This window comes from Anguilla anguilla, chromosome 18 (genome assembly GCF_013347855.1).
Source record: "Anguilla anguilla isolate fAngAng1 chromosome 18, fAngAng1.pri, whole genome shotgun sequence".
Classification (NCBI taxonomy): Eukaryota; Metazoa; Chordata; class Actinopteri; order Anguilliformes; family Anguillidae; genus Anguilla; species Anguilla anguilla.
This window is the reverse complement of record NC_049218.1, coordinates 26160625-26180440: the sequence shown is the minus strand read 5'-3', so window position 1 is coordinate 26180440 and position 19816 is coordinate 26160625. Positions and strand designations below refer to the sequence as shown.

The 19816-nt window shown below is 48.5% G+C and overlaps 1 protein-coding gene across 3 annotated transcripts in view; it reads right to left on the bottom strand.

Moving 5' to 3' along the window:
- The window catches only part of LOC118218010 (striatin-like), a 45933-nt gene that overhangs the window by 20034 nt on the left and 6083 nt on the right, over nucleotides 1-19816 (bottom strand). For all 3 annotated transcript variants that reach the window (XR_004763350.1, XM_035400308.1, XM_035400310.1), the window contains exon 2: nucleotides 1932-2035. Coding sequence is in view for 2 of the 3 variants with exons in the window: in XM_035400308.1 (XP_035256199.1) it covers nucleotides 1932-2035 (104 nt within the window). In the remaining variant the exon portion in view is untranslated. The remainder of the gene's footprint in view (nucleotides 1-1931; nucleotides 2036-19816) is intronic.

Genomic DNA, 19816 nt, shown 5'->3' with positions numbered 1-19816 from the left:
CCCCCAGAACATTAAGGGCTCTGTAGTGCATCTCTCCATGGCTGCGTTTTTACACTCCAAGCCATCCTCATCCTCATTAGAGCAGCCAACACGCCGTACGTTACAGACGACTGCAGGCAGCACTTCGGCGACGCCACAGCAACGCTACCGAACGGTCAGCTCCTCACACAGGAAAGCAGGGGAGCCCTTCACAGCCCGTTAGCCGTTAGCACGTGACATCACTCGCAGCTAATGGCGTTTCACTCAAGGCGGTCTCTGTCCCCCGGTCACCACGGCAACACACGGACACGGCTAGAGACCGGAAGCTGGGAGCGTTCCAACAGCCCGGGGGCGGAGGGAGCGGAGAGAGAGAGAGGAGGACCGCCGTCGGAATAACGATTAGGCCTCTCATCCCGGCATCCTGCTCTCCTCTTATCCACTCCTCCTCTTTCTCCTCCTTCTCTCTCCCCCCCATCCCTTATTCTGGCACAGCAGAGGGGGTGATCGCCAGGTCAGAGGAGAAAACTGTGCAGGCAGCATCATGCTGTGTTCTAACTCACCCCCCCCCCTTATTTTTCTTTCTTTCTTTCAAACAGGAACTCTGTCCACCTACGTGGAATCTCATTCAGAATAAGAGCGTGTGAATCAGTGCTTCTGTGTACACTGACCTGGTGTCACGGTTCTGCTTATTGCTAGCCTGTTCCCGCTGCACTGAGGAGGTTCCACTCCCTTCCACTCCCTTCCCCCCGGCCGTCAGTGATGTCATCATGCCCCCTCACTCCCTCCCAAGTGTGAAGGAGGCTTGAGCATTACAGTTCCCACTGAAACCCAACCCAAAGCCCCGAAACTGCGGTATAAATAATTGCACACCTCCGCTGGAAATAGAAGGGTGACCTTGCCGTTTTTTGACTGCGCCAAGTTCCCCCGCAGCTTGGAGATCCAGGGGCAGCTTTTTAACCACCCGCCCCCCCCCCCCCCACTCCAAGGGAAAAGTGCAGCGTCACCGGTATCACTTTACAGGCACAGAGCAGATGGGCTGGGAGAGCCACTGTGCTATGCTAACCTACAGCTCACCACAGGGCCTACTGCTCACCATCAGCAACAACAACCCTAACCCTATAGCTCACCACAGGGCCTACTGTTCACCATCAGCAACAACAACCCTAACCCTACACACCACAGGGTCTACTGCTCACCATCAGCAACAACAACCCTAACCCTACAGCTCACCACAGGGCCTACAGCTCTCCATTAGCAACAACAACCTTAACCCTATAGCTCACCACAGGGCCTACTGTTCACCATCAGCAACAACAACCCTAACCCTACACACCACAGGGTCTACTGCTCACCATCAACAACAACAACCCTAACCCTACAGCTCACCACAGGGCCTACAGCTCTCCATTAGCAACAACAACCCTAACCCTACAGCACACCACAGGGCCTACTGCTCACCATCAGCAACAACCAGCCTAACCCTACACAACCACAGGGCCTACTGGTAACCATCAGCAACCCTTACCCAAACCCTACAGCTCACCACAGAGCCTACTGCTCTCCATTAGCAACAATAACCCTAACCCTACAGCACACCACAGGGTCTACTGCTAACCATCAGCAACCCTAACCCTAACCCTACAGCAACAATTATAACTTTAAACTGGACTTTCTCCCAGCAGCCAATAAGCAGCAAAATGACAGGCTTGGCAGTTTGTATTTGTAAGGCTGGATTTTAAATCTGTGAATCTAAATAATTAATGAATTCCTTAACATGTTTTGCTGAAGTATATCTTTATCATGGAACTGACATCTGAAAGATCAAAGATTTGTAGTAAAAGGAGAAAAAAAAACATCTTCATGTACATTGTCTGAGAAAGCTTGTCAAAGTACTACATTTCCCAAAATGCCTCCCCGATTGATGCCAAGTTACTTCCTGGTACATGACTTACCTCTCCTGTTTGAGGGCATACTCCAGCATCTTGATCCTCCTCACAAGGTCCTTCTTCAGGTTCTCCTGGCCCCGGCGTTCCCCCTGCAGGAAGGCGATCTGCGCCTGTGGAGACAGAGAGAGTCGGCCGTTACCGCAAAACCGCTACGCTCAACCCGCCATCTGCTCCCAGACACCCGCCAGCGCGCTCACGGTCCCCTCAGTCCAGGAAGGAAGAGCTGACTCCAAGCCATCTCCCTGGGACGAAACAGTCTACGCTGAACTAGTTCTTATTTTTATTTGGCTACTTTATTTTCACACAACATTAAAAAAAATTAATGGCTGGTATCATGAAGATCAGTTGTTTTCCATTTATCTGTGAGCCCACTACCAAAAAACACAAAGCAACGTGAGACAAAATGACATCTCAGGAACCCTTTCCATAATGCCCTTAAGGCAGTGCTTCCCGTAGCAGGTTAAACCTCAGGAAAAGGCCACATTTCCTCTCTCAGGCTATAAGCAATCTCAGCTCATTTCCTGGAAATGCCGCAGCATTATGGGATGGACTGTTGCAGTGCGTGACTGCAGCTGAGCTGAGCTACGAGGCAGACTTCTTCTGCCGTACCGTCCGCACCGGCAGAAACAGGGGCTGCAGCGCAGGGTAATCACCAGCAGGGGGAGCACAGGAACCCCCCCCTTATCCCTGACCCCTCCACCTGGTACCCATCTTTATGGCACACAGACCTACAGACCACCATCTCCAATCTCCACCTTCAGGTATTCCTCAAACGACAGAGCTGACAGCAGGGGGCGCCGCCGCTCTCTGGAGTGTTATAGCAGAAGGAATGTCAGCTGGGGCCAACTCAGGGCACCTGGGCTCACACAGAGACGGGTGAAGTGCACTGAATTGCCAAAGCAGTTGCAAGAAGTGGGAGGTTTCCAGGGCAACACTGTCACGGCAACACGGATATGAAATGGCTTTGAGGCATAAAGACATAAAAAAAAGTCGCATAAAGTATCTGTATCTCTCTCTCTTTCTGGCTGCGTGCAGTTTATTCGTGCATTGTGCTCAACACTGCATATTTGACAAATCGTAGAAGGAGAGAAGCGTTCAAAAGACCTCTCTCTGGAGGATAATGTGTCAATAAAGCTTTAGACTGCATGGAAGGTGGACCTATGAATTAAGTACAAAATAGTGTGTGACCAGCTTAAGTTAAAAGTTAATAAATAAATAAAGCAAGCAGAGACGGAAAAATGGATGGATTTTCTTACAGAAATCACAATGACAGCATGACTCACCGCAGAAAGACAATGGGCTGGCACATCACAGCTCCTTGGCACACAGCTCCAGCCTGCACTCTGATTGGCCGAGAGCATCGGCTAAAAACAAGGCTGAAGTGCAGTCACTTGGAAAGAGCACTCAGCCCTGATAACCTCCTCTAATGCGAGAGCCTCTGTACCTGCAGCAGTGCAGCTGACAAACTGGGACAGACCTTATGCAACAGGACATGGTCAGCTCCAGCTGTGTGCCTGGGGAGTCTGGTACTCTTCAGTCATGTGATTTTTCTGCGATGTGTTAATCTATCATAATAATAATGATGATAATAATAATAATAATAATAATATAACATTAAACTCTATCAATCAACGCAGTTCTTTGAAGATACTGATACAAAAAGGGAAAAAAAAACTCATGTACTGAAATTCACTGTAAAATGTATCTTGAATCATTGTTCTCAACGGCTGAAATTAAATATTTTCTCTGTTCAGAACACCTAGGTCAGTGGAGCATTACTGGACCAATCATTTCTTCCTGATAACAAAAAATCACATTTCCCTGTGTTATGCTTTTCATTATTAATAATTTACTATTACATCCAGTATGCACAAATCTTAGTCTCAGTGTTATTGTTTCTTCTGTTTATTTACTGAAGCTGGGCTTAAATAAACAAAAGACTGATTTGAACAGGTGACTGCAGTTGCTTTACAATATCACTTCCCTTATCGCAACACTTCCCGGCATACTATACAGAAAAGTCTGGAAGTTCATTCTGTGCTTCAATTCTGTGTTAAGCTACCAGACATGTAAATGCCTATGTCACAGAGAGGGAGAATTTTAAAAATGCCCTGAAGTCTGGCCTGGTCAAAGACCTTCCTGAAGTATGAGAAAACCACACAATAAAATAAGTTGTGAGTGAGGTCACCAAACCACACAGGAATGTGCTGTTGGCTCGGATCTGCTTATCGACTACAGGCGCCAGCTCTTCTTAGTTACCTTGTAAAACGACTGCGCTCGGTCATTAAAGTGCAGTCAGTTAACTACATTCTGGATAACGCGCAGTGCATCATAGCTGACATAATGATCCATCGTATCGTAGGCTAATGGGCCGTTAGCTTTGCTATCTCCAAAAAAAAACATTCTAGATAATAAATTTAAAACAACCGTACAGTTCAGATGTATCTTTATTAAGCCAGCTAAAATAAGTAGAATATTTGTCATATTTGTCGTTTTTCATATATGAAGGACAGACAGCATTTTAGGGAGGATTTTCTTTTTGGTGGGGTTGTAAGGGGGGAGGGGGGGCGGGGGACTGAAGGAGGTGAGTGGCTGGGGGATGGTGGGGGTGCAGGTTTCTTTTGGCCCAGCACTAAGACAGCTGATTTCTACTTATCAATGTCTCGATTGAAGACCATTAGATTAGTTTGATAAGTCTGGTGTGCAAGACAAACGGGCGCTAGCGTGCGCCCTTGGTAACGGGACAGCCCCGGAGCGGACGAGGCGCTGCTGGTTTCTGAATAAGCGTTTCGCGCAGGCAGCTCTGGGAAGAGGGGCATGCCAGGATTACTGCGGCAGGACAAAACATCTCCCCAATCGCCGGCTGCCTTCCATGGAAAAGAAAAGCCATAAAACGTGAGCACCTCTGCTCAATTTGGATATGCAACACCCCCCCCTCCCCATCCCCACCCTCCTGGCCCATACCCCACAGGGACGAGCCAGAACACCTGACAGGAGGATTTACCCCCTTCCCCTTTCCCGCCCCCGCCCCCGCCCCCGCCCCCGCCCATCCAGCAGGAGATTCGGTGAGAACCACAGGCATGTTCTGCGTTTTTTTCACCGGTCGGCTCAACGCAAACGAGCCCAGCAGAGACGGGGGGGGGGGGGGGGGGGGCATCCCACAGGAATCCGGAGGAAAGCTGCCAGTCTCCAAAAACAAGAATTCCACCAATTCTGCATTCCTGCTGTCGGTCCCTATGAAAGCCCGGGCCCACTGACAATCGCCCCTGCATGCTAGAAATGCGGCCAGTTTTAACCACACGGCCGACCAAATACCTTAGAGCTGTGTGTTTGAGGCACTGACTGCTGTGTTTGTAATCAGTGTTTGTGCTTGCAGCTTGCAGTGTCTCCTCCTAGTTTGTGCAGATTTGTGAGATTCCAAATGGAAAAAAAGTTGCATGCTTGTGGTGTTACCACAAGATGCATTAATAAATCTACATCTAGTTGCTTGCGTAGTAGTATTGCGAGATACACTCTTAATTGTGCAGAAGTTACTTGTTTGCGACACACAGAAATGCCTTCACAAAGCTACATGTTTCTGAAGGCTATACTTTGATTTTTTATGAAAAAAGATGATGACACAGTCAGGGCTGACCAGTATGTTACAATCAGTGTGTGATGAGCTTACCCTAGCTGATCAGTGCATTACTATATTACCCTGGCTGATCAATGTGTGAGGATCTTACCCTAGCTGATCAGTGCTGATCAGTGCATTACTATATTACCCTGGCTGATCAATGTGTGAGGATCTTACCCTAGCTGATCAGTGCTGATCAGTGCATTACTATCTTACCCTGGCTGATCAATGTGTGAGGATCTTACCCTAGCTGATCAGTGCTGATCAGTGCTGATCAGTGCATTACTATCTTACCCTGGCTGATCAATGTGTGAGGATCTTACCCTAGCTGATCAGTGCTGATCAGTGCTGATCAGTGCATTGCTATCTTACCCTGGCTGATCAATGTGTGAGGATCTTACCCTAGCTGATCAGTGCTGATCAGTGCATTACTATCTTACCCTGGCCGATCAATGTGTTAGGATCTTACCCTAGCTGACCAGTGCTGATCAGTGCATTACTATTTTACCCTGGCTGATCAATGTGCGAGGATCTTACCCTAGCTGATCAGTGCTGATCAGTGCATTACTATCTTACCCTGGCTGATCAGTGCTGATCAGTGCATTACTATCTTACACTGGCTGATCAGTGCATTAGAAGCTTACCCTGGAGAGGAAAGTGACCCATTCTCTTTAGTTTGGCTCAGTTTTTTTCCCCTGCTGGTCAGGGCATAAGAGCGCATTGTGCCTTCATGCCTCTGCCCCTGTGCAGAGTCTGCAAGCCGACATTCCCGGCATTCCCGGGAATCATTACGCTCCCTCCCCGGCATTTCGATTCCGCCCGGCGTCGCGTCAGCGCGCGGCTCAGCTCTCACGTCGCGGCCCATCCTCGCACTCGATGCCGCCCACGCACGAGCCCGCAGATCCTACAAAGAAATCCGCTCTCTCTCTCTCTCTGTGCTTTTCCCCAGTTATGGGCACACGATTATACTAATGAGTCACGTAACATACCAGACCAGCAGAGCTGCAGGTTTGGTCTAGATACTAAACGACAGTGACCAAGTGGGGAGAGGGAAGATGGCCAGGGGCCATTCCACACAACCATGAGGGGAAACGGCAGTAACAGACCCAGAGTTCCCCTGCTACCGCATTCTACTGTCAGCAGGCCGGTCAGGACCCTAGATTACATCCAGTTTTATCTCAGTTTGTCCTCTGTCCACTTTCTTTTCTAGTGCATACATGAGACCCAGACTGAATTGCAACAGAGTGCTGAGAAGCTGGACTTCGCCAGACACAGGGGAATGCGAGGGTTTATCTGCTCCATGACGCCATGTGGTCATGTTTGGGTTTTCCCAGGAATTTCGGAGAGGCGGCTATTTTTACGTTCGCTGCTAGACCGCGCTTCTCCACCGGGGGCGCCTAGCGACAGAACCAGAGATCCACCAACGACCCAGTTTCCCCTGCGCTGCAATGACAGGCCAGCCCCAGTATTGTGAGTGAAGGTGAGACCATCTGAGAGACTGGGAGGGGGGCACAAGCTGAGCTCTGCCAGTTTGGTCCAGGAAGTGCTCAGAGGAAAAACTCCTCATGAATAAAACCTCACGGCATGGACACGGCATCTTTCAGCAACAGCCTACCAAGGGAATAGGCTCTATGCCTGTGCACTTACTTTTCCACAGCAGCCAATCAGCTTCTGACAATGCAAAAGAGCCTCCAATCAGATCCCCCCCACCCCCTCTCTCTCACAGGCCACACGACAAACACACTAATGCACTGTATGGATGTTTTCAACGATATTCGTCTTTCACCGGGGTGTTTTGGATTCGTCTGGCCGATTCGTTTGCGCACCTGGTACAGAGGCCTGACTTCCTGCGGTTTGAGAGAACGTTCCAGAAGCTTGGCCAGTGCCATGCTGAACACCCAGCTCCGCTTAGCCTACTACAGGAGAGTCAGCGCTAAGGCTGCCTCTCCAACAACGAGTTTGCTTCAGGAAGCTATTTCACTCAACCACTCTCATATTAGAGCATTCAAAGATCAATGCAGGAGAAATGCCAGGAGCTAAAAGAGCCAACAATCCAATATGAACTCAAAATCATACAGTTATATTTCAAGGCCTGGGACGATAATGATGTGAATCGCATGATTTCTATGAGCCCAACTCAATTTAGAGTAATCCAATAAACATTTGAGCTATTTCCTATTGACTGAACTGCCATGCTCAAACACGGTTGAGATCAGACTGATGAAACCTGAGTGGATTCACAGGCAGAACAGAGTGAGAAACGGATAAAAGCGGTATCTGGCAGGAGCTCAGCACAACGCATTTTCAGTGTAAATCGGGCCAAAGCGATAACGAATGCACCACCCCCCGCCGGTTTGTTATTATTTCATGGTCTATAAACACGAGGCAGAGCATGCAGGGACCACAGATCCCAGACACACCACATTCCACCTGTGCACCGTAACAGAGGAACTTCCCTTCAGGTATCCACGGTAACAACCTGAGCACTGTAACAAGGTGCAGTGACCTGCACTAACAACCGCCATCCCAGTATCCATGGTAACAACCTGTGCACTGTAACCAGGGACAGTGGCCGACGCTAACAACTGCCATCCCAGTATCCATGGCAACAACCTGTGCACGGTAACAGGGCACAGTAAGACATTCTTTACCTGTGCCCACGTTTCACTCATAGTGCGAACACTGCAGATCTTCTCAAACAGATGTAGTCTGGTCCAACCGCTGCATCTCCAATGCCTTGCTTATGGTCGTACTCACCCAGCATCCTGACAAGTTCATATATGCTGTGAAGCTCCCTTTGTTGGAAAGCATTTGGACTTCAGACCATGAAGTAGCAGATTCAAATGGCCAGAAATAAATCCTGCTGCTTAAAAGGCTGTGCAGAAGAAGTTGTGTTGATCTGGGCACGCAACTAAATACCATAATGTAGGGTAATGAGCACTTCAGTGGAAGCGGATGCAATAATTACATCAGAATGTCTGCTTGTATGAATCAGACGAGTCTCAGACAACACATTTGCCCATGGAATAGCGGTTGAGGGTTAACCGCCTGCACCATTTTGGTTGAGATGCCACCCTTGCCTCGATTTTCAGACAGGAAAACCCTGGCAGGGTTTAAGAACTGCCTCTGAGGGAGGTGGTGATGAATATATTCAGACTGTCTGCTCCCTCTTCCCCCACCCGCACTGCCCCCCCCCCCCTTTTTTGCTGTAGAGCGAGCCCAGTACACTGTAAAAATACTGAGGAGCTTATTGCTAACTGGGTGACACATACCTCCCTTCACCAGCATGGGGCCGGGCCGGGCCAGAGGAAGCCGGAACCCAGCCCTGGCAGCGCCGCCCTGCTGGGGAGGCCTGTCGCCGGGGCGGTAGAGAAACACCAAAAACACTGAGCGCCAACGGCACCGGACGTCCCAGCCGGTCTGATGGGCTGCTGTTTCGGAGCGGCAGAGTGCCCTGTGGCTAACCTACTCCCCCCCCCCCCTACGTGGGGGTCCACAGCCCTGTCGCTGGCTCTGAGTCTGTGCTGGAGGACTCCGCTAGTGCCCCCCGTAACAGCTGGCTAAAAGCACAAGGGATCGATACAGCAGCGTTTCTGCTCCGGTTTGGTCCGCTTCTCCTAGCCTGCACTGCACCGAACGTCTGTTAACCCCTGCACTGCACTGGACGTCTGTTAACCCCTGCACTGCACTGAACGTCTGTTAACCCCTGCACTGCTCTGAACGTCTGTTAACCCCTGCACTGCCGGGTCAGATAAATACATAAAAGGAAGGGCTCGGCACAGGCTGATTAAAAAAACTCAATTTCTGTGGAGGTCGGCCACATGCGCTTTTTAACCGTGTTAGCAGAGAGAAAATGGCCACATTCACTGTGGGGCTGTGTGTCCAACCTCCACATAGACAGATAAATAAAGGCAGATTTTGCACCACAGAATTCCCATCTAAATCCATTCTCCCTTAAGCCTTATAAAACCCCACTGCCCCCATAACCCAAAATCAGAGATTCAGCCTTTACACACCAGCCAGGGAACACCAGAGGCAAAACAACAATATCCGTAAGACCTTTCAGGATTTTATCATGATTTAATGTTTCATTTATTATTAGGATTTGGTAATAGAGAGGAAACTTGTTTTGTAAATGTGATGAATTATTAAATTGACACTCACTAAAATGCAGGCCTATTGATATTCAGAATAAATGGTGCTCCACAAATCCGGTATTAGTGGTCTGTTTATTTTAAATTTAGGCCAGTTTCGCAGAAAAACAAAATAAATAGAATTCATGTTCAGACTGACATACCTCTTGTTGTTCACACATGCTGGAAATACTGAAGTTGCAAAACAGCACACGGGACAGGTTGCAGCTTGTCAGGAAGGCAACCGTTCCACCTTTTCCTATGAAGTCAAACCTTCTCCCTATAAAACACTCTATTCCATGTCTACTCTAATCCACACTCAACTACACAGCTAGCTTAGCCAGACCAGCGATATCCCATCAACCAGAGGGGTCAGGCTTGTAATTAGATGGGGAGGGAGTGGGGGGGCGGGGCGATACCCCACAATCCGAAACGTTCCCACCTGGGAGAGCATAAAATATCACCCAAAGCAACTTCCAGCTCGATTTTGCCTGCACGATATCATTTTGCTTGCCGGAAATTAGTTACAGTAGAGCACACCTTAGGTACAGCACATTAGCTGTTATGGCTAAAGAAAAAAAATGGCGGCCCGTTGCAAGCCAGCCGAATCCCGCTAGGTCTTAATCCGCGTTTCACTGCTAAACGTGTTCACCCCATTCGTCTTCCGCAACCGCGGGTATCCCCCCGGGGGGACGTGCCCATTACCGCCAGCTCGTTATGAGTGGGGGGGGGGAAGCACCGTTTAGATCACAGTCCCAGGTCAGCTGAGAGCACCGCTTTACAGCGCGCAACAGAGCGTGTGCAGAGCGCTGCTGGGATCCCCAGCTCAATCTCTTTCAGGAAAAACAATGCGCAGAATCACAAGGGCAGCTGCTGCACTTCACAGACCCGACAAAGGCTGGCATCGGGTAAGGATTAACGCAGAGAGAGAGAGAGAGAGAGAGAGAGAGAGAGAAATTTCTGACTGGTAGATACCATTAGTACTACAGCAAAATGATAAAATATGAAAATAAATAAACAGAGAGAAGCCTGTGCTGAGTTTGGCTTGCTTTCTCACTTGGCTAAACGCCAGGTTTTCAGTGGACGAGGTTAACTGGGTACAATACACGTCACTAAAACGCTACGACTGGTGAAATCCTTTCTACTTGCGGAATCAAAGCCTTCCTTTATTCGGGCGTAATGTCCAGAGTTTGAGTCTAATGTTAGTGAACAGTAGCTCAGTGTTACAACATTATTACACATTGAATGATCTGCAGGTTTAACTATACTATGGTAAAGCCAAGCCTATGTTGTTTCATATCGTGTTGTTGGGTAGTCTAATGTTACTGAACTGGACAAACTGCTCTAACCTAGCACTGATAAATGGATAACATATGAGGTGTCTTATGGATATGAATATTAATAAGTGGAGGATACACACCACACCCACCCTGTCCTTATCTGCTGTACAGGTCATGATGGTAAATGGTAAATGGACTGCATTTATATAGCGCTTTTATCCAAAGCGCTTTACAATTGATGCCTCTCATTCGCCAGAGCAGTTAGGGGTTAGGGGTTAGGTGTCTCGCTCAAGGACACTTCGACACGCCCAGGGCGGGGTTTGAACCGGCAACCCTCCGACTGCCAGACAATCGGTCTTACCTCCTGAGCTATGTCACCCCATGATATCTGATGATATAGATGATAATCTAATGGTGTTTATTACAATTTAATGGCTATAATTGCATCAAAAACTTGAAACAAATATTAAGAATAAAATCAATAGTCACTACTGGGGAACGTAACGACGATCTGAATCCAGGTTCCTGGACCGTTAAGTGCCTCTGTCATTGCGTTGCGATGATGTCTAAAGGCACAACTGCCTGTTCATCACTAACAGGCTCCCTGAGATTTAAGCAGGATTCGCGTGTAAACTACAGTTACGTTTCCCTTAGCAACGGCTCTCCAGAACCAGAAGAGCCGGGTGAGCGAACGCTCAGAGCCTCCGGCGCTTCCGCGGGCGCTTCCGGTGACTCACCGACACGCAACACGCCGAATCACCGAGGAGGAGCCGGGAGGAGGTGAGGTTCTGCTCGGGGGGGTCGTCGCCTGATCAAGAAAACAAAGACCCCCCCCCCCCCACCCTCCCCAAAATGCACAAACGCACGCACACACATGCTCATGCACACACACCCCACCCAACCAAGAAACCAGAGGTGGCATTGCTGCACATCACACCCAGCCAATTGCAGAATGGATGTCCACTGAATCTTTTTTTTTTTTTTTTTAAAGCCTCTCTCTCTCCTCTCATGAGGGCTAATCCACACTCCAGCCTCCATCGGAAGCTCCAGAACCAGAGAACCCGATTCCCAGCTTCCCAAAATAAACCCCTGCGAGCTGGCCCATGCTGGGAGGACCGTCTGATGCAGAAAATAGGCTTCTTAGGCATATCGGTTTCCACTGCACTCCTCCGAGCTGTTCTGTTCTGCATGCAAAACATTATTATCTACTGCAGATTAGCAGGGAACCAAATCGGTCCCTTGTCACCTCAATTTCAGTCGCAGAGATATTTCCCACTGCCACCCTCCTGCAAAATCTGCCTGGCCAAGATACTGAAATGTTACGCCAATTTACACGCAATTTCCCATCCAACTCAGCAGACGTGTGCTCACACACTCTCACAGTCACCCACACACGGTTCAGATGATGTAGATACTTTCATACTTTTCAAATACTTTTACTTTTGCTATTACATTGCTACAGAGCCAAGACCGTCCGTGAGTCGCATAGCTGAGCGTACCTAAACGCTTAATGCGCTTCCATATCACATGAACACCTTCTAGTTATTTCACTACGCTCACAGAACATCACCTTCATAGCCATGTGACTGGATTACTGTGATGGATGATTGCCTTAACCTGAGGATTCCAGGGAGACCATAGTTTCACCATCTCTGGAGCTCTGGATTTGTCAGAGCCCGTGGTTTCAGAGGGCTCGCGGCAACCGTGCTGTTGACACTGCGGTGGGAAGCGGCTTCAGAAAAAGCCTTTAAACCACGGGACGTTTACCCCGGAGCGGAGAGAGAAAGGGCTCGGCTTGCGAAGATCGGCGCAGTCCGAAGGGCCTCGTCACGCTGAATGAGCTGTCGTCATCGGCTGAACCGAACCTCGAAGGCTATTTCCTGGTCGCGAGCACAAAGCCGCTATTGTCGTCTCGCTACAGATGTGCCGTTAGCCACGCGGGGCAAACGAGGCCTGCGGCGCGCGGCTAATCGCCATGACGCACGACGCCGTACCGCGCCGCGCCGGGAACGCCTCTAACTAATTTTAGAGTTCATTTATTTATTTATTTTTATTTGTTTAACCTCAATCTGCCGGAACCAGTGGGGACCAACTGGCTGTTGGAAGGTCTGGCTCCTTAGCGCTAGTCCGGGTCGGTTTTGAGAACGGCCTTTCCACATTTGGCAGTCTCAGGTTTTCAGCGGGGCTTGATCGATGCCGGAAGGTTCTGAAAACAGACAGCTGACAGTTTTTTTTTTTCCCCCTGCACAAACATTTGTGACAGAAATATTCTTACGATTTGCCTTTTTTCTTTGTGTGATGAAATATACACAGGCCTACTTGGTCTATATAGGCTAACCCAGCATTTCCCATAAGATGACTCTATTTGGGGCAGCCCCGCCCATGTAGGTTTCCCCCTGCCCAAGAAGATTTTTTTTGGTATTCAGTTGCTTATTTCTTTAAAAAAGAAGGCTAGGGTAGGGAGAGGGAGAAACTGCACCACAGATATGCTAACATAACATTACTGTCACAGTATAGAAAAAGTGGTAAAGTTCACAGTGACTAGCGACTTTAATTGAAATTGATGAAATCCGTTGTGTTGTCCAAAAACGAGGGCATTTTGGATAAAGATCATTGACTTTTCAAGCCCTGAACTTATGTTTAGAATTTGTATGTGATTAAATTGTCCTCCTAATCATTCTGACAGCATAAAGGCTTGTCTGTAACAGACCATTACTGCAAAAATGGTTTTGGTCTGTCGGTTGCTTTCTCATACTGCTCATTCTCTGTATCGCCAGTACAACTTGGTGCAAAAAGTGCCACACAGATTTTATTTTCATCTGGAGAGACAGCCAAACTGAAAAACAATAAAAAATTTTTTTTAAAAAGTACCAAAAAACAAAAGGAATAAAGTCCCCTAACACAAAATGTGAATTCGGGCATGGAAGCAGAATTCGATAACCTGTTAGTAGTTATAGTACAATCAATCTTCTGAAGTGCAACCATTCCCCCAACCCCTCCCCCAAACACACAGAGTCGACCACCACAAATAAATTCTCAACCTGTGGGAAATACTGTTGGTCCACATTTGTACTTAATAAGCTGTAGAGCATGATATTGCTTGCAATCCTTTATTAAATTTAGAACCTACACAACAAACCTTTTTGGATCTTTCATTTTATTTGCATTTTGGAATGGGCCATCTGAAACTGTTTAAACAAGCCATGTTCCTAGCTTCATTTAGAAGTAGAGCCATACCTAATTTACTTTCCCTACCCAATTTACTATTCAGGAAGCCATTTCATTTTTAAATCATTTTAAATTAAAATTTCATTTTGTCTGACTGTTAAAATGTTATACTTTGGTTGTTGGTGACTGGTGTGTTCATTCAAAATAAATAATATAATAAATTGAGGCCTGACATACTCATATTGACAGAGCAGCAGCCCTGGAAGCAGATGATGGAGCCAAGCATATATTTTTACCATGAATGGAGGCCCAGGGGGCCTGAATGACCACTGCAGCTTCAGCACCAAGGACAGCGGGCATTAACTGGCCCCAAGACCGCCCCTCGGCTAATACACAGAAGCGCTAGCCAGCGAAACAACCAGACACATACGGTACTGACCAAGACAGAACTGGAGTGCAGCTATCCGCAGCACCATTAGTCCTACAACCATCAGTGTACATACAACGGGAAGTACAGGCTAATGTCAGCAACCAGTACTGACTCCAAAATTCTAAAAGCTTAAGCTGGCTGGTGGTGAACAGCAGTATAAGACTGACTGGAGTGTCCCAACAAGTTCAGCGAAAGGAAAAGGATTCACGTAAAAAAATACTGCTGAAAACCACTCAGACAAAAAGATTGAATGAATAAACGGCGAACTTTCACAGTGAAAGTGCTGTACTTTGCCAGTACGCTGTATAGCAGTGGTTCCCAACCCTGTTCCTGGAGACCTACCATTCTGTAAGTTCTCACTTCAACCAAAATTTGGCAGACCTGCTTCTACTAATTAGCAGTTCAATGCAGATCTCTAGCCGTTAAATGAGGTGTGGCTTTGTTAGGGTTGGCGTGAAAACCTACAGGATGGCAGATCTGCAGGAGCAGGGTTGATTACCGCAGCTTTATAGCCAACCTCTTTCACTATACAATCAAGTCCAAGCCTCATTACTAATGAATTTAGAACTCCTCAAACACTTAACAACTTGTTATTACTGGTTAAATAAAATAGATTAATTTGCATAACTGTGCTACTCTGCTTTTAAATTGTGGAGGATGCAATAGATAATTCAAAATGTCCCACTTCAATAAAATAACACACAAATCACAAACAACAAAATTACCAACCTGAATGCATTCTTTTTTTTAAATTTTTTACAACATGGAAAAACTCTTCATTCGTAATATTACAGCAATGGAAAAACTTTGATCCTGGTTTAGTCAGCCTCATACTTGAACATATACTCCTGTTCCAGTGTACATAAACACATCTGACCAACATTAAAATATACTCCTGTTCCAGTGTATATAAACACATCTGACCAACATTACAATATACTCCTGTTCCAGTGTACATAAACACATCTGACCAACATTAAAATATACTCCTGTTCCAGTGTACATAAACACATCTGACCAACATTACAATATACTCCTGTTCCAGTGTACATAAACACATCTGACCAACATTACGATATACTCCTGTTCCAGTGTACATAAACACATCTGACCAACATTACGATATACTCCTGTTCCAGTGTACATAAACACATCTGACCAACATTACGATATACTCCTGTTCCAGCATAGGCTACATAAACTGTATCGGCCTGCAGAGATTATGGCCATCAGGTAGAACGTGGCAGCGTGATTCTGCGGTGTGTGAGCACACTGTGTAGGCTATATATACACAACTAGGCTACACAAATGGCCTGAAGGCTACAAGCTTTTGACAGCCCATTACGCACACAAAGACATGCCACGTCACCAAATAACATCAGGCCTGCTCTCCTGAGAGCGCAGCCCACGCAACGAAAACTTAAATTCCTGTAATAATGTGCGCACACAGCAACATGGCGGCCCTGGTTTAGCACACACAGGCTTCAGGCGGACATGGGTTTGTGAGAACACCCCGTCATGTGTCGCGGTGACCAAAACTGAGTCAGGGCTTCAGATGTTACACAAACACACAGGGCTGGTCCCCAAAAAGTCTGTGTGATTCTCCGGTTTCCCATGAACAACCAAAAATTAGCGTGAGGGTAAAAACAAAACACCCCTGTCATCGACTGCCGCCTGTTAATTTCAAGTGGCAACAGGTTTCAGACGCAACGGCAACACGTCACTTCCCCGTTAAACAAGGAACGGCCCTGCCCCCAAACCACAGGCACGAAGGCGTGCGTTATGAGAGAGAGAACAGCTGCAGTCGCGTGCGGCGTCACGAAGAAAAGCAGAGAGAGGGAGAAAGCAAAGAGAGAGAGAAAAGCAGAGAGAGGGAGAAAGCAAAGAGAGAGAAAGGCAGAGAGAGAGAGAAAAGCAGAGAGGGAGAAAGCAGAGATAGGGAGAAAGCAGAGAGAGGGAGAAAGCAAAGAGAGAGAGAAAGCAGAGAGAGGGAGAAAGCAGAGAGAGGGAGAAAGCAGAGAGAGGGAGAAAGCAAAGAGAGAGAGAAAGGCAGAGAGAGGGAGAAAAGCTGAGAGAGATAGAAAGCAGAGAGAGGGGGAAAGCAGAGAGAGGGAGAAAGCAGAGAGAGGGAGAAAGCAAAGATAGAGAGAAAAGCAGAGAGGGAGAAGAGCAGAGAGAGGGAGAGAGAGGGAGAGCGACTGACTGCGATAAATAAGGAGAGGTAATGCACTCATTCCTTGGGGATCTGATGATGAATTACTCTCCACTCCTGCTGTGTGAGCCTGTGAGCTCATTCAGACATTTCACAGCCAACCTGAGCCCCCAACATTACTGATTCAGCTGTGGATTAACCTTTCTATTAACTGACAAAGGGTGTCTGTGTGTGTAGGTGTGCGAGGCACGGGGAGGGTGGAGAGAGTGTGTGTGTGTGTGTGTGTGGCAGGGTGTTTATGGTACTTCCAGGGGCATGGATTCAGAAGAGCCCATTTGTTAGTCAAGTTGTTCCGACTCAATAAAACATCCCTGCAACACAAAAAACGATCGCTTACCTCACCTCTATGCCACACCACACACACAAGCACCCACACTGAATACAGCCTGCCTGCAACCGAAAGGCCCTCTGCTCGGCTGTCTCCATGACGCTGGTCTGGCAGAGAGCGATAGGTTTCCGCACCGCTGCGGAGCCCAGAGCTAGCTGCTGAGTATCAGGCTCTGGATGTGTGTGAGTTCGGAGGGCCGGGGGTGGGGGTGGGGGACTATGGGACCGTGACTGCTCTACCCCGATAAAAAGCAGACAGGAAGAAGGGCGTGTCCCGAGAGAGGGCTGGACCTATGGCCGGGGTTCACCGCAGGCCTTCCAGGAAACGGATCTAAAGGCCACTGTGAGCAATAAACCGGAAGCTTCTGCCAATTTAGCTTCACAGGGAGACCAGTTACTCCGGTCGGTGACCGAGGAGTAAGACCTGTCCGAGGAGAGCTCTGTGCGGCTCTTAATGGTAACCAGGCTCCGCTGAGGGCACCAAACCCGAAAAGGGGAAGGAAACAGAAAGTAAAAAGAGGAAATGACATGGTGGTATCGAGTCCCCGAGGATAGGTAGAGCACGGGGTGGGGGGGGGGGGGGGGGTGTCTTTTCTGGGAGAGTAGTTTTGTGGGCAGGGGACTATAGCGGAAACGGTGCACAGGGTCTCAGTAGTTTGTCTGTGCCCTGCTTGCTGACCGGCCACACTGAGGGCGAAATCGTTACATAAGACGGTTCACAAAGGGGGGGCAGGGGTGAGGGGGGTGGGGGGATTGAGCGTGGCTGGAGTTTGGAATTTTAAGCCCACCTTCGGAGAGGTCTCCCCAGACCAGAGGGGCTCCAAACACCAGATTAGCGCCAATCCCGCCGCACGGCACAGCACAGCTAATCGCAGACACAGGCGAGCACAGGGAAACGCTCTCAAAGCGCGGCGGCGCCTTCGACGGCAGAAACGCAGCGGCACAGGTCTAACCGGCTCGCCCCGCGGGGGTGGGGGGGGGGTGGGGGGGGGGGGGTGGGGGGGCGACCTGGCGCGCACCGTGAAACCGCAGTCAGCACCTGAGGGAGACGGCAACGCACAGGGGAAGACCCCCGCCCCCTCACCCCTGAACGCGCATGAGCAACTTCCTGTGCGGTGCCTGACAAAGTGAGGCCGAACACATCGTTATGAACACATCCCAGCACCCACAATGCACTGGGCTCAGCCAAACAGCTATGGGAATCCCAGCGTACCACATATTCATATAGACACGTGCGCTCTGGTAATTTAATTCCATTTTACATTGTTAATTGACAAATCTGTTGCCTTGCCTTATATATGCTGGGAGGACAAGCCCCCCAAATTAATCTGGATGGGGCTCTTAGAGAAATCAGCAAGCCCACAGTGCTTTGCTACAGCATGATGTAGCAGTGTAGCACAGGGGCTAGTGAACCGGGCTTTCAACTTGCTTTCTTTAAATAAGACATGCTGGCACTTGACTGGGCACGGACCAGTATGAGATTCTGACGGTAAGATAACCTCAGCCAAAAATACCACGGTTTCACAGGTGTTGCGTGCCTCTAAAATGTCTCGATTATAAAATCACCGGGTACAAAATATCTGAACATTAGTGAACGTTATGGGTGCGTCGCAAACGGAAGGCAGCTGCCCCGCTGCCAACAAAGTCAGCTGACTCCGAAGGTAAGGCCTTAACAAGTGAACTCAGACGGCAACGAATGTGGGACGTAGAAGGCAGGATGACATCACAGAAAGGTAATGCGATTACTAGAAAGTTAGCTGGCTAGTCTATGGACAGCTCACCGAGGCTTAAAAACATTACGTACACTTATTCCAGTGTATCAAATCATTAAAATGTGTATTTTAAATACAACTACAGCAAATTATCGAGTTCAACTGAGGTTGTTGGTTCGATTCCCAGGTAGAGGGCTGCCATTGTACCATTGAGCAGAACACTTGACCTGCATCGCTTCCATATAAATGGATTGTATGTAGAGAATGCAATCTGTGCAATTATCCATTTTGTAATCCTCCATACCAGATAACTAGAAATCAACAGCAAGAGCTTGATTAATAACTAATGTACAGTAAGAAAGTGTGGGGAAATTAGATGGGAGAAGCATACCATATTGCTACCAAAGAAAGAGATCCAACCCAGACACAGAATGGTATTGCGATTAATCTCCAATTTAAAAAAAATAATTAAAATTACAACGCTAAATTAGTGTAAACAGGAAAGCAGGGCAGCGGTTCTCTGCGTCCTTTGGACACTTTCTGCAGCAGGAGGATTCAGCCTACAAAGCGAAACAAAGCGACCAAATGGCGTTTGCCCTCTATTTCGGGCTCAAAGAAATCTCGCACCCTCTGGGGCTAATTAGCGGCGAGACTCCAAGCGTTCCTGGAACGCGTCGGCGGTGCACTTTCCGGACCCGGGAAAGGGTACGAACCCGGCGCAAAAAAGGGCTCGCCTCGTCCCGGGCGCATGTTTCGCGCGGTCCGCCGTCTCGAATTAGCCTCCGGAAACCGGCTCGTGCGGCGCTGCGTTTAATTAGCGGCGGGACGAGGGGGGGGGGGGGGGGGGCGGAACTTAGGCCGGCGAATCCGTCCCGCCGAAGGAGAACGCGAAACAAAGCTGACCCTGTCCCCCGAAGCGGAGGACAGGACCCCCAAAGCCCGTCTCATTACCGTGGCTAATCCGTCACAGTCACAGGTGGGTCCGCTCGCTACCAGCCTGCGAACGCAGAGGG